The sequence below is a fragment of the Marmota flaviventris genome, chromosome 2 (assembly GCF_047511675.1).
Source record: "Marmota flaviventris isolate mMarFla1 chromosome 2, mMarFla1.hap1, whole genome shotgun sequence".
Classification (NCBI taxonomy): domain Eukaryota; kingdom Metazoa; phylum Chordata; class Mammalia; order Rodentia; family Sciuridae; genus Marmota; species Marmota flaviventris.
The window spans coordinates 134,346,240-134,360,421 of NC_092499.1; the positions used below are offsets into that span (position 1 = coordinate 134,346,240).

Here is a 14,182-nt window from a genome sequence, read left to right on the forward strand (position 1 = left end):
TTCTCTAACATGAATGCCAGAATTACTCCATAAAAAGGTTATGTTATTTTAATTAGAATTTTATGACATGCACAATTTCATTTAAGGAAATGGACATCTTTACAGTACTGACATTTTCCTTTCAGGAATATAATACACCTTTTACTGGCTCAACTTTTCATTTATGTCTTAATAATGTGTTCTTCATGAGTTCATGTACATTAAAAACAATTTTCCCTGAGCATTTTATTATTATTTTATTAACAGTGGCACTTGGAATCTGAGTTCTGAGATTTTGTGCAGATAGCACTAGTGTTCGTCTCCTTCCTTCCTGGAAGGCTGCTCTTATTTCTACTGCCCTGAACTGATCTATTTAGGAGGTTTTGTTATTGCACCACTGCTTTAAGGTTCACTTTTGTACTGGACGACAGAGACACTGATTTCCAAATGCAGATGCTGAGATCAGAGGAATACATTCATTTTAGACACCAGATTCCAACCCCGTCCCCAAATTATTAGAAATAAGGAGGTGATTATAGATACTACTGTCCACACACTAGACTACCTGGCTCGCTGGTTCGATGATCCTTTGAACACATGGATGCCCATGACACGGTTTCCTTCCCAGAGGCCGGTCTTTAGGGGCACATGCCCTCGGAGACACTGTCTGCACAGTTCCGTTGGCTTTTGTCCTTTTACATGTCACTTGCCGACTGTGGAATCCTTCACCACAAGATGAAGAGCACTCTGACCACACACTTGTGAACCACCTAGGAACAAAAACTATAGGATCTTAGTAAGGACTGGGATGCCAGGCCTTACAGGTTGTCTTGCCAAAATAAAACTCAATCCTAACAAACCGTTTCAGGGCTGTCACATGTGCCTATGGGAAGGGGCAGCAGTATAGATAACTCCCAAACTTCCAAGATTTTCTTTTGCATAGAGGAGCAGCAGAGTTACCATGTTAGAGATGACCAACATGACTGTAGGGCAGAGATATCTTTAAGTTTAGAGAGAGCTGTCCCTTGTGTGGTCCTGGACAGTGAAGTTAGGGTAAAATCAGTGGAAATTTCAAAAAGGTAGATTTTAATTTATTGAAACCGAGGGGAGGAAAATATTTCTAAAGTACCTATGTGCTGTTTGCTGTATTAGATATTTACATGTTACCCTATTTGATTTTTATGTGCTTCCCATTCTTTTAAGTCAATTGGCTAGGATCACATAACTAAACCAACAACAGAGCTGGGACTGGATTACAGATATATCTGACCCTAAGGATCATGCGTTAATGATCACAGGAGACGAAACGTGGACACGGACTCCTTTGGGATATTGAGTGATTTGTCATACAAGATGTCTAACCTGCTTGTATATTATGAAACAGAGGTCCGTGGTTATCCAGAGGACCATGTGCTTGGTTATTACATCTAACTAATGTTTAGTATTTCCTTCAATGATAAAAACATAGACCAAAAGCTACAGTAGTATTAGTAATGCCAGTGATTTTGTTAATAGAAGCCATAAGTATTTCCATATCCCATTACAACTGTGATAGGTATCTCAAAACATCATTTATATTTATCACCACTTCAAGATTGAAGCTAGCTTTTATTACTTAGTGTGTCAACAGAGAAGCAAATCCATTACCATATCACACATTTAAAAAAATCTCAATAAATGTATATCAGTATAATTAGCGTCCTCTGTAACCAGTTGTATTCTATTTTGTATATTTAAAAACATTGTTATGAGAAGGTATTCATAGGTTTGTCCAGACTAACAGAGGGGGTCATGGCACAGGAAGGTTAAGATTAAGAATCCTTAAAGACAGTAGAATGAATCAGACATAATTTTTCTATGTTCGTACACTACCAGTGAAACTCCACATCATGTTCAACCACAGTGGGATCCAAATTAGAATAAGTTTTGCTTGTATGTATAATATGTCAAAATATACTCTAATGTCATGTATATCTCAAAAGAACAAAATAAATATTAAGAATCCTTGACATAACGGATTCTGGGGGATTAAGGGACCTCTGTGGTCTTCAATAGGTACAAAGCATAGTACTTTATTTATTCTAGGAATGCACAAAGTCTCAGGCATATTTATTTATTTATTTTAAAAAAATTTGGTTGTATATGGACACAATACATTTATTTTATTTATTTTTATGCAGTGCTGAGGATAGATCCCAATGACTCACATGTGTTAGGCGAGTACTCTGCCACTGACTACAACCCCAACCAGCTTGTTTAATAAACAAGGCTGCTCATAAGTTTCTCAACGTGTATTCTCTCCATTTTGTAAAAATCAAAAATTGACATAAAGTGCCTTTCTCTGATCAGACTCCCCTTAATTATTGTAGCTTGAACTCAGGACTTTTTGAAGGGTGACTCTTAGCATAGATTTTCCTTTTAAGAATTACAGTGGGTCCTGGAAACCATGGAAGTTAGGGTGCCTGCAATACTGACAGCCCTTATAAGAGCATGCCCCAAGGTAACTTTTTGGTTTTATAGTGTGACTGCATCCCATACCCCTCCAAGTCACAGGTATTTGGATATGGTGTGGGCATTTGCACAAGGGCACTGAGGTAAATAACATTAAGCTTTCTATTTTCTCCTTAAATAATAGGGTTAGTGTTTGATCCAATGGCACATGCCCATAATCCCAGCCACTGAGAGGCTAAGGCAGGAGAATTGCAAGTTCCAGGCCAGCCTGGGCAACTTAGCAAGGTCCTATCTCAAAATGAAACATAAGAAGGGCCGCAGGTGGAGCTCAGTGGTAGAGCACCCTGGTTCAATCCCCAGTACCACCAAAAAAAGAAAAAGAAAGAAAGGAAGAGAAAAAAGAAAAGAAAAGAAAAAAGAAAGAAAAATGAGGTTGATAACTGCGTCAGCCATGAACTTGTACTCAATAAATAGCTCTTTATTTGCTAACTTATATTTTACTGTTGATTTTAATGCCATTTGCCAATTATCTGCTATGTCATAGACCATAGCAGATAATTGGCAAATAGCATTAAATTTATTTTTAAAATTTAAAAAATTTTTAAAAATTTTAAAATAAATAAATATTTCACCATTCATTAATTCATTTTGCATATTATGGGACAGACATTGTGTTAAGTGTTAAAAATAAATTATTGAGAAAAACAGCCCTGAGTTTACTTATAAGATTTACAGTCTAGTGGAGAGCAAAACATTGTGGTAAGAGCTATGAAAAATGATAAAGAAATATAAAAAACATTTTGACTTACTTTGGAAAGCTAATGTCAGGAAGGTTTCCCTGAAAATGTATGGAAATATTAAGTGAAGAGAAAGGGAACAGTATGTGTAAAGGTTCTGAGTCAGGAAAGAAAACAGTACAACCAAGGGTCAAAAAATAATAGTATGGAGGGAGCTCAGATAATCAGAGTGGGAGAGATAAGCAATAAGAAAAAATAGTAACCAAAACCCATACATGAAGGGAATTCAATTCTTCACTCACTTATTCAGTCAATCAGCAAATATTCACTAACCCACCTACTATGTGCTAGGTGCTATTTTAGATACTGCAGATAAAAAGTCATATAAGATAGACATGACCCCAATGCTAGGAATTTTGGTCTTTTTCCTAAGGACAATGAGTACCATCATGATGAATTTGTTTTAAAAGATTTTTTGGTTGTTGATGTGGTCATGGGGATAAAACCCAGGGACACTCTACTATTGAGCTACATTCCCAACCCTTTTTATTTTTGATTTAAAGACAAGGTCTCACTAAGTTGCTTATGGTCTTGCTTTGTTGCTGAGGCTGGCCTTGAAATTGGGATCCTCCTGCCTCAGCCTCCCAAGTTGCTGGGATTCACAGGTATGTGACATCACATTGAGCTAAAAAATATTCCTATAGAGTGAAGAAAGTACCCTAGGGAGGGAGACAAAAATCAAGGACGGCTTGGACTCTAGTGGTAACCATGGAAATTGATAAAAACAGGTGGAGGTGAAAAAGGTGGGGGCGTGTAGGAGGTAGCCACTGAGATCTGGAAGACTGAGATGGATCACGTTTAGTGTAGATGAGAAGTTTGATTTGGGAGTTTTTCTAATTACTGACGTGTATCATTTATCACTTAGAAAGATTTTTGTGTTCAAGCCTAGGGAACGTGTTTTTAACTAGTCCTCAGGTGACTGGTCCACTGCCTTATCTGCAAGGTCAGGCCATGAAATCAGCCTCACTGCAGCCCAAAGATGTAGCAAGCACTGGGAGTGCAGGAAGCAGATTTGTGTAGTTATTAAGAGTAAAGTTTCTGAGGTGGGGCATGGTGGTGCACACTTGTCATCCCAGGGATGTGCGAGGCTGAGGCAGAAGGACTACAAGTTTGAGGGCAGTCTGGGCAGCTTAGAAAGACCCTGTCTCAAATTTTTAAATGTAGCTCAGGGCAAAGTGCCCCCTTGGTTATATCCCTAATACTGTGTGTGTGGGTGCTCTGAATTAGACCATCAGACCATCAGACCATTTCAGTTTAAATTCTGGTCCTTAAAATTGTAGGGAGTTTTCCCATCTGTCAAACAGGAAACTGAAATGTACCTCACAGGCTACTGTGAGACAATCCATGTCAAGCATTTAGCAGAATGTCTGGTACAGAGTAAGTGCTAAATAAATCTTAGCTATTGAGCCATTATGTCCAAATTGCTGTGTGTTTTAAAACAAGAAAAGTGTGGGTATGTATGAGATAAGAGAGTTCTTCACATACCTTGCAGGGCAGTCCTGGATGTTACAGGGCTGAAACCCTGCCAGTGGTTTCTGGAGGTGATTACAAAGGGCTTCACTCACTTTCTGTCCACTAGCCAACACACACTGGGGTCTCTGAATACGGGATCCCAAGTGACCACAGGAGGCAGAACAATGTGTCCAGTTACCAGGCTCCCAGAAAGGCTCTGCAGAAAGGAAATAAAATGTCATGACAGTCCCAGCTGGGCATGGTGGCACACACATGTAATCCCAGCTGCTTGGGAAACTTAGAAAGGAGGATCGCAGGTTCAAAGCCAGCTTCAGCAAGAGCAAGGTGCTAAGCAACTCAGTGAGTCATTGTCTATAAATAAAATACAAAATAGGGCTGGGGATGGGGCTCAGTGGTTGAGCATCCCTCAGTTCAATCCCTGGTACCCCCTCCCCCCAAAAAAAATGTCATGACAGCCCCAAATAAGAAATGATAATGGGCTGGACAGGGAATAGCCAAAGACCATCATGAGCTGATCTACCATTAGCTGCCAGTCTGGTTTTTCAAGCAGGACACACAGAGAAAACCAGGTTAGGGGGTCCTTTAAATCTTATTTTCCCTCAACTAACTTACTGCAACCACTAATGGGCATGGTGGCCCAGATGGGGTCATTGGACCACAGGCTGTGAGAAGGGCTATTGTAGGCCTGGTAGATCTTCCAGAAAACCCCAGGAAGAGGGAGGAGCTACCCTGAGCAGTGGGCTGCCTCCTCCACATTCTTCAAGCCCAGTCAATAGAACCAGAGAAGGGCAACTCCAGGGGGCGCTCTAATGCATTCAATTTTCCAAAACTGGTTCAGGCAGAGAAATAAAGGACAATTTAGCACAAGGAACAGGGACTGAGGATTAAAGAGTAAAGTTAAAAATGCAGTTGAATTTCAGTCTTCTTTTTCCATTAATTTTTAATCAAAACTTCATATTAGTCCTGAAACTGCATAAATAATTTGTTGTGGAGACATCTGGAAAGGTAAAAAATGGGTGTTTTCTTTAAAAAGTAGAAGCTAAGCACCTCAAGCAATCACAGCTTTTTTGTTTTAGACCCCATTCCAAGCAGCCTTTCTCTTCCCTGCTGACACTTAGTAAAAGATGAGGTAGGACATGACGATGATAGATTTGTGTATGATCACAGAAAGTGCCAGATTTTCCTGTAATAATCACAAATAATTGATAGCTACCAGCTGTGTCCACAGGCTCTCTGACACACCAGAGTGATTTCTTTAACTTATTGTTTTCCAGTTTTTCATCCTGAGTTTTGAATTTTTCTCTTAAATTGCATATGGCATCATTCACAGAGCAGAACCATAAAATATATTTTGAGTTGGACCCTCAGGATCACAGTTTACTTAAAAAGATTTTTTTGAAAACAGCTATTTGTTGAGAAATTCCCAGGTGACAGGTACTGGGGTAGGTACTTTATAATCAATCTTTCTGGTCATCCTGTGAAGTAGATATTTTTATTTGCAGAAGTGGAACTTGAATGAAGCTAAGGAACCTGCCCAAGGTCTGTTACTGGAACCCACATGTGTCTGACTCTGGATTTTTTTCTATTATCCCACATTTCACAAAGAAACCTTAACAGTTCAAGGCAGGACACATTGTGTTTCTTTAAAATTATGTGTTTTTTACTGAAGTGTAATTCATGTACAATGAAATGCTTAGGTCTCAAATGTGCAGTTTTGTGAATTTTCACAACTTTGTAAACTTATATAACTGTGATCTAAAGAACGGTATATAATATTTTTATCACTCCCTAAAGCTCCCTTTTGTTTCTTTCTAATCAACTCCCTCCCTCCCAGGCTCATTTTTAATCAGTATACACTGGCTTTACATATTCCTAGACTTCATGCAATATTTACTCTTTTGTATTTGGCTTCTTTCACTTAGTATAATATTTCCTGAAATTCACTCTATCATTGTGCACATCAGCAGTTCATTCTCTTTTACTACTGAATAATTCTGTTAGTTTTTTTAAAAATTCATTGTCCTGTGTAGGGCTATTGTGAATAAGGCTGAACATTATTGTATAAATCTTTTTGTGAGTATGTTATCATTTTTCTTGGGTAAACACTTGGGAGTGGAATTTCTGGATCCAGGGTAGGTGTATGCTTAACTTTAGTACAAACTACACAAGTTTTCCAAAGTGGTCTTGTCATTTTACACACTAAGTAAATGAGAGTTTCAGTTGCTTTTATATTCTTACCAAAATTTGGTATTGTCAGTCTGTTTTTAACTACTCTAGTGGGTGTGAAATTATATCTCATTGTGATTTTAATCTTCACTCCCCTGATGCGATCAGTATCCCTTCTTTTATGATATATCTGTTCAAGTCTTTTGCCCACTGTTTTAGGAGTGAGTGAGGGTGTTCACTGTTAACTTGTAGGAGTTTTTTATATATTCTAGATAGAAGTTCTTCATCAGAAATATGTTCTGCCAAAAATATTTCTTCTAGATTTTGGTTTATCTATTTGTATTCTTTTAGTTCACAATACAAACATGTACCATTGTATCTGGCTTCTATTCATATGCTTAATGGTGTCTTTGATAAGATATTCAAAATTTTGATGAAGTCCAATTTTGAGAATTTTTTGTTTTATGGTTAATGATTTTTGACCCAAACACCTTTTTTTTTTTGAGAAATTTTCTTTTATCTTTTATTGATTTTTTAAAAATACCCTACAGCAGTGGAATGCATAACAATTCTTATTACACATATAAAGCACAATATTTCATATCTCTGTATATAAATATATTCACGCCAATTCATGCCTTTATACATGTACTTTGTGGGTTTTTTTTGCATTACAATTCTTAATACACATATATACCACAATAATGCTCTTACATTTTTAATTTTTGTTTTCATTGTTGTTGGTGTTGTATAATTATATGCAATTGTGGGATTCTTTATGAACAAAACACAATTTGATCAATCATGTTCCCTACTATCTTGCCTTTCCCTGCTCTTTTCCATCCCCCTAATTCACTTGCGCTGCTCAAACAACTTTCTATTATTATTTATTTTAATTAGTAAATTATAATTATATATATAAATATATGATTTTTCTGTAGTATACTCATACATGGACATAGCATAATTTGGTAGATTTTACAATTATAGGTTGTTGATTTTTGTTATTTCAGTACTGTAAATATTGCACTGGATTTTCTTCCTCTTAGTATGGTTTCATTGGAGTTGTTGGATGCAATACTTACTTTTGATTATTATACAAAAGTACATACAAGAGGAAGTGAGGGGAAAGGGAAAAATAATACAAGGGGGAGAAATGAATGACAGTAGAGGGGGTAGAGAGAGAAGAGGGGAGGGGAGGGGAGGGGAGGGGGGATAGTAGAGGATAGGAAAGGCAGCAGAACACAACAGACACTAGTATGGCAATATGTAAATCAATGAATGTGTAACTGATGTGATTCTGCAATCTGTATATGGGGTAAAAATGGGAGTTCATAACCCACTTGAATCAAAGTGTGAAATATGATATGTCAAGAACTATGTAATGTTTTGAACAACCAACAATAAAAAATTAAAAAAAAAAGAATCTGAACTTGGGGATATTGGCAAAATTAACCATCAATAGAAAAAAAATCAAAGAAAAAATCTGAAAATTGTAACATCAAGATATGGGGAAACTGCAAAACATGTAACATATGTTTGATGATAATACCATGAGGGAAAGACAAAAGGCAAGAAGCAGAAGAATGTTTCAAGCGACCCAAACACCTTTGAAAAGTAGATCACATCATACATTCCCATATAAGATTCTTCATTAGCCTCCCACATTTTTGGAATAGCTCTTGAGTCTTTGCCTTGACCCTCAAATTCATGATTGATGTGGTTCTCAGTGAACCTCTAACTTCATGTCACATCCTTCTCTTTTCTGACAGTGCCCTAGTAACACGAATCTTATTTCTGTTCCTTGACACAACAGTAGCATGTTAGGCTTACTCCCATTTTACAGTCTGAGCACTCACTCTGCCCTGTTCCAGAAATACTCCTTTTTCACCTTTCTGTGTGGATTGGTCCACCTCATCATTGGGTCTGGGCTCACATACCACCTACTCAGAAGGCCTGACATACTTCCTTTACTAAAGTGACTACCTACATGCACTGTGCATCTCATCATTTAATGTTTTTCCCTTTGAAACATTTATCACAGAGAAATATCTAACATTTATGTATCTGTTCACTTGTTTCTTGTCCATCTCTCCTACTGGAATGACAAGCCCATAAACCCTGTCCTATTCAACACTAGGTCATAACTTGTTAGACAGTAGTCATTTTATGTTAAACTCATAAAATTAGTCTCTTGGAAGTGTTAAGGTAAGGATCCATTGAAGGGCTGGCATATTCCATAACATGTACATGTGTGTGTGCATACATCTGTGCGTGCATGTGTGTGTGGGAGGGTAGGAGGTGGTAGATTGATGTAGTAGTCCCAATAAACCAAATTTGACTATTGCAAAGGTTTGTCCTTCACCAGTAGCTTCAGCCTCATGAATATTCAGCTTTTTCCATTTTGAATTGATTTGAGGGAGCTATTCTTTTTTTAATATTTATTTATTTATTTTAGGTGTAGATGGACACAACACAATGCCTTTATTTTTATGTGGTGCTGAGGATCGAACCCGGGTCCCGCCTATGCTAGGCAAGCGCTCTACCGCTGAGCCACAACCCCAGCCCTATGGGAGTTCTTCTTTTGATCTTTACATTCCACAACATGTGCATCTTCTCTGTGCCTTTGCACATCCTTGTTTCTCTAAAATTCCCTCTCTTGTCCCAGAACAAACAACATGACCTACATGAAGACTTAGTTGACTTCTCCAGAAAGAGATCGGGATCCTCCTTTAGTGCCCCGTTTTTTGGTCATCCTTCTATTATGGCATCTTTAAATGCTGCTTCAAAATATGTTTACATGACTTCCTCCCTGTTAGACTGGGAGCTTCCCCCAAACTAGGTTATCTCTGTATCCTCAGTTCTGGGAAGAATAAGCACTCAGCAAATATTACTGAATGTCAAATGAATAATCGAGCATATAATAGTGATAGCATTGTGTCTGAAAGAAGAGAACTATGTCATATCAATACCTCTAGATAATGATATCCTAAGTAACATGTGATGAGTTGTTGATAGGTAGAACCTTCTCCCCTGCATCTCAGGAGATGAAAGCCTAGAAATTACATGCCCCAGAATCCCTCCCTGAAGAGTTATATTCTACCTGGTACAGTTTGCCAATCAGAGGTATTACTCAAATTTAACACATGGAAATTGAAATGGAGCAGATTATATGCATGTATGAAAACATCAAAATGAACCCCACTATTATTTGTAACTATAACATACTAACAAAATACCTTATATAATATGGAAATGACAAGCTGCTATTGTTCATGTATGACTGATAGAATAAAACATGAGCTTTAAAGTAGCTTCTGCATGTTCCTCTGTGATTTACTGACTTCTGAGCTACAAAAAGCTGAAATAATCACTAATGGTTTAACACGATTCTAGTATCTCTGATTTTCTTAATTCTATTTTATGCCCTTGGCACTCTGAAGAATCTGCAAGCTTACAATACTTATATTAAGTTCTCTGATCATGCACTGATTTGCAAAAAATTGATATGTATGGGGAAAAATTTTTGTGAAAAGAGGAGAATGGAAGAATTGATTCCAGAAATCTTAACAAACTTTCCATCTATTAATATTTACTGAGTTGGCTATATTTTTGCAACTGGAAAATCAACATCTACATTATCACAGATAATGATGCACATTAGGGATATGAATTCTGTAGGTCTTCCTCAGAAGTAGATTTTTCTAAAAAATGTTTCAATATGATAACAATTAGCTGAACCGCCAAAATTAAGGGGCAAGAAAAAAAGCTGGCCAAATGCCTAGGAATAATTTTTACATATTAAAAAGTGAAAAACATGGAGAGTCTTTTAGCTAAATCCTTCTCCTACACAAGCCTCACCAACAGGAAAGCTTGAAAAAGTCACAATTCTCAGACCCGGGGTCAGGGATTCTCCTGTTGAATTACTGCTGTTGGTTCTGGTGTTAGATGCCTGGAGAACATGATTTTTTTGTTGTTTGGGAAATACAATTTTACTTTCTGGCCATCTTCTTTCTAAGAAAACAAAAAGTAACACTTTTTACCTTTGAGAAATTATCTCAGTCTCATTCCAGTTGGGGAGTTCTTAAAGACAGCTATAGGACGTATGCCCTTCCTGATGGAATGCTGTGTTCCTGGATGCTCTGCCTCACTTGGGCCTAGAGGTGTACATAGTGTGGGTTTAGACAGTGCTATGGAGGTTTAATTAGAGATATACACTATGCTAACATTTGGCATCTCCAGGGTTCTTCCAGGGCTTCTAGCCTAACTTGCAAGATGGAAAAAAAATATTTTCATGAGAATTACAAAAGGAAGCAAATTGGTCAGATAGAGCTCCTCCCCTCACAAGGAGTCTTGGGAGCAGAACAGGCAATGTTCTAGAGAGGGCTGTGCATGGAGAAGAGTGCAGGCTTTTGGTAAAGTGATGAAGCTTAAGCATAAGAGCAGGATAGTAGAGGAGTGTTGTTACCTGACCCCCTCAGAAAAGTGGCCAAAATCATAAGCTGCTTAGCTTGAGGAGATTTCTAAAAGAAGAGGAATGCAGGGCAGAACTTAATTCAGGAGTGAGTATGGAATCAGGCTGGGAGCATACAAGGAATCACAGGGAGCATGGAGAAGTTATTTAAGAACCAGACAGCTTTGTCCCAGCCAACCTGTCAACACTCTCCTGTTCTAAGAGTTTAGAAGATCACAGAGGTACACTACTGCTTTTCTGATCATAGCTCAAAACCCATGAGGGATAGAATGAACACTGAAAGTAGAGGCTACATATTTGGGCTCTAGTCCAATCTCTCTATGAGCTTCAAATCTGCAACCAGATTAAAAATTACTGTCCTCTACCCTGTACTATGGTACTAATTCTCAAAGAATTAATGAATGTCAAAGCACTCTGTGCATGACAGCTCTTCTAACTCCTGGCACAAGTATCTCCCATCTCTTCACATCTCTGGGCCCCTCTAACTGACAAAGAAAAACATGAATTCTATAATTTTATACTAGTGCTTCCAATGATTCAACTTCATACATTCCTGAAACACATATTTAACACTTAAACCCGTGTTTGGTACTAGGGGTATGTATGGAAGGGAATAATAAATGATCTCTGGTGTCCATCTGATTAACTTTTGTGATTAACTGATTCCAAGTTAGAAGAAAAGAGGGGTGTGTTAGTTATTAGACCCTAAAACTCTAGCAACTTAAAGCCTCCTCCCAAGAGAAGGGAGGAATTCGCTTAATACCCTATGCTAGGGACACATTGTGATGGCCTTCTCCAAATCACACACTGACCCAACTGTGTGGTATTTTAAGATGCAACAGATTGGCATGTGACTTTATTATTTCCTAAAGATTGCCGAAGAAATATCAAATATGGTCTCTACCTTCGAGGGACCTATAATTTAATTGAGGAAACAGAGATAAAGGAAGGAATAACTAGAGCAGGTATATTAATACTTAATGAGGAATGAAGTGGTGGGGTCAGAGAAAGGAGAGGGCAAACAAAATCAGAGGACACAAAGGAGGTAGGAATTCATTTGGTCTACAGGATAAGGGAGATTGGGACAATGTGAGAATGGCAGCAAAGGATAGTTCCTATTGGTACAGCAGTATGCCTGGTATCCTAAAGAGGTGTGTGTGTGTGTGTGTGTATGCATGCGTGTGTGTGTGTGCGCACATGTGTGTTGGATCACAAGACTGAAAATCATCTTGACTGGAGCAGGGCTCAGTGTTAGCTTAGAACAGGGATCAGAACTGGGTTCCCTGGCACATGCCTATAGTTCCAGCTACTGGGGAGACTGAGACAGGAGAATCACAAGTTCAAGGTCAGCCTAGGCACTTTAGTGAGACACTGTCTCAAAATAGCCCAGGGGATATAGTGGTACAGTACCCCTGGGTTTAATCCCCAGTTGTGAAAAACAAACAAGCAAAGAATAGGAATCAGAAGTTAAACAGATGTAGAGGCAAGAAATGAGGGCTCTTGGTTCTGGGCTGAAGAGTTCATATCCTAATGTAAAATGGGAGGAACTAGGAACTTTGAGACAGACCAAATTATGGTATATGCATATATGAATATGGCAAAATGAATTCCACTATTATGTATAATTGTAATACACCAAAAAATAATGTCACAACCTTCTGAAAGAATTAGTATGACAAGTGTTAGAATTTAGTGCTTGTTCTAAAGTAAGTAGTGGCAGCAATGATTAAAACTATTTAATACCATCTCATTCACTCAACTCCATCATCAAAAAACCAGGCCCTGTTTTGTACATATTACAGGAAGCCCTGAAGGAATAATCAGAATTGACACTTACCCAGCAAGTGGAGTACAGATGTTGCCACTGCCTTTCCAAGAGCATTGGTGGCTGTGCAAACATAGGTTCCTTCATTTTCAAGGGAAACATTCTGCAACAACAGGGATCCATTGAAAAGCAAGGAAATATTGTCACTCAGAGATCCTCCTCTCTTCAACCAAGTTACATTAGGCTGAGGGACACCTTTGGAACAAAAACAAATATGACAAAGGCAATTCTTTAAGAACAGGGCCACAGAACCACATGACAAATACCATCTAGTATTTTGTCTATAAGTGAGCAAATGGGTTTAAAATAAATAAAAGGAAAAATGGCTATTTTTACTTTTTACACCTTTTCTTTGGCAAGTTCATGGGAATCCTGTCAAAGCAAAGTGCTGGGTCTGCTGAGCACCTGGAAGTTTTATGTGTATGTTAAGGAACAGGAGCCAGAGTGAGAGGCATTGCTCTATATGGGTAAGGGAGGGAATTTTGAAGTTGGCTGGGACAATGGGAGAGTGATTGCAAAGGAGCTGCTGAAGCTGGGGGAATATGGAGGAAGAGCCAAAGAGAGAAATTCCAAGTAGTGAGCTGTCACAAAGAAGCTTTTGGAAAACAAATGCAGATAGATCTTAAGTCCTTTGCTGTACAGAGGCAATGAAACATCCCTCTTTGAGAAACATTATAAAATCTTGAGAGAAACATATTTTTTAAAAAGGTTTTTCATCATAGATGGACACAATATCTTTATTAATTTATTTATTTTTATGTGGTGCTGCGGATTAAACCCAGTGCCTCACACATGCTAGGCAAGTGCTCTACCACTGATCCACAACCCCAGCCCTATAATGGTAATTCTGAAAACACCCATGTCTGCCTGTCCAATATTAACTTCTCCCTGGAGGTCAAGCCTCCCAGATATGAACATTCCCTGAGGGGTCTCAAACTCTGTAAATCCATAGTCAATCCCATCTGTCTCCTCTAACTCCATGCTTATTCCCTTTTATCATCACAGTGCCCCATTTAC

At 38.2% G+C, this 14,182-nt stretch overlaps 1 protein-coding gene across 2 annotated transcripts in view; it reads right to left on the reverse strand.

Moving 5' to 3' along the window:
- Positions 1–14,182, reverse strand: part of Adamtsl3 (ADAMTS like 3) — a 321,518-nt gene that overhangs the window by 11,526 nt on the left and 295,810 nt on the right. Inside the window, exons 24-27 of one of the 2 annotated variants that reach the window (XM_071608576.1) lie at positions 13,178–13,360; positions 10,764–10,880; positions 4,713–4,896; positions 545–749 (exon numbers count right to left, since the gene is read on the reverse strand). In XM_071608576.1, coding sequence (XP_071464677.1) covers positions 545–749; positions 4,713–4,896; positions 10,764–10,880; positions 13,178–13,360 — 689 coding nt within the window. The remainder of the gene's footprint in view (positions 1–544; positions 750–4,712; positions 4,897–10,763; positions 10,881–13,177; positions 13,361–14,182) is intronic. The other variant, XM_071608575.1, reaches the window with a different exon arrangement.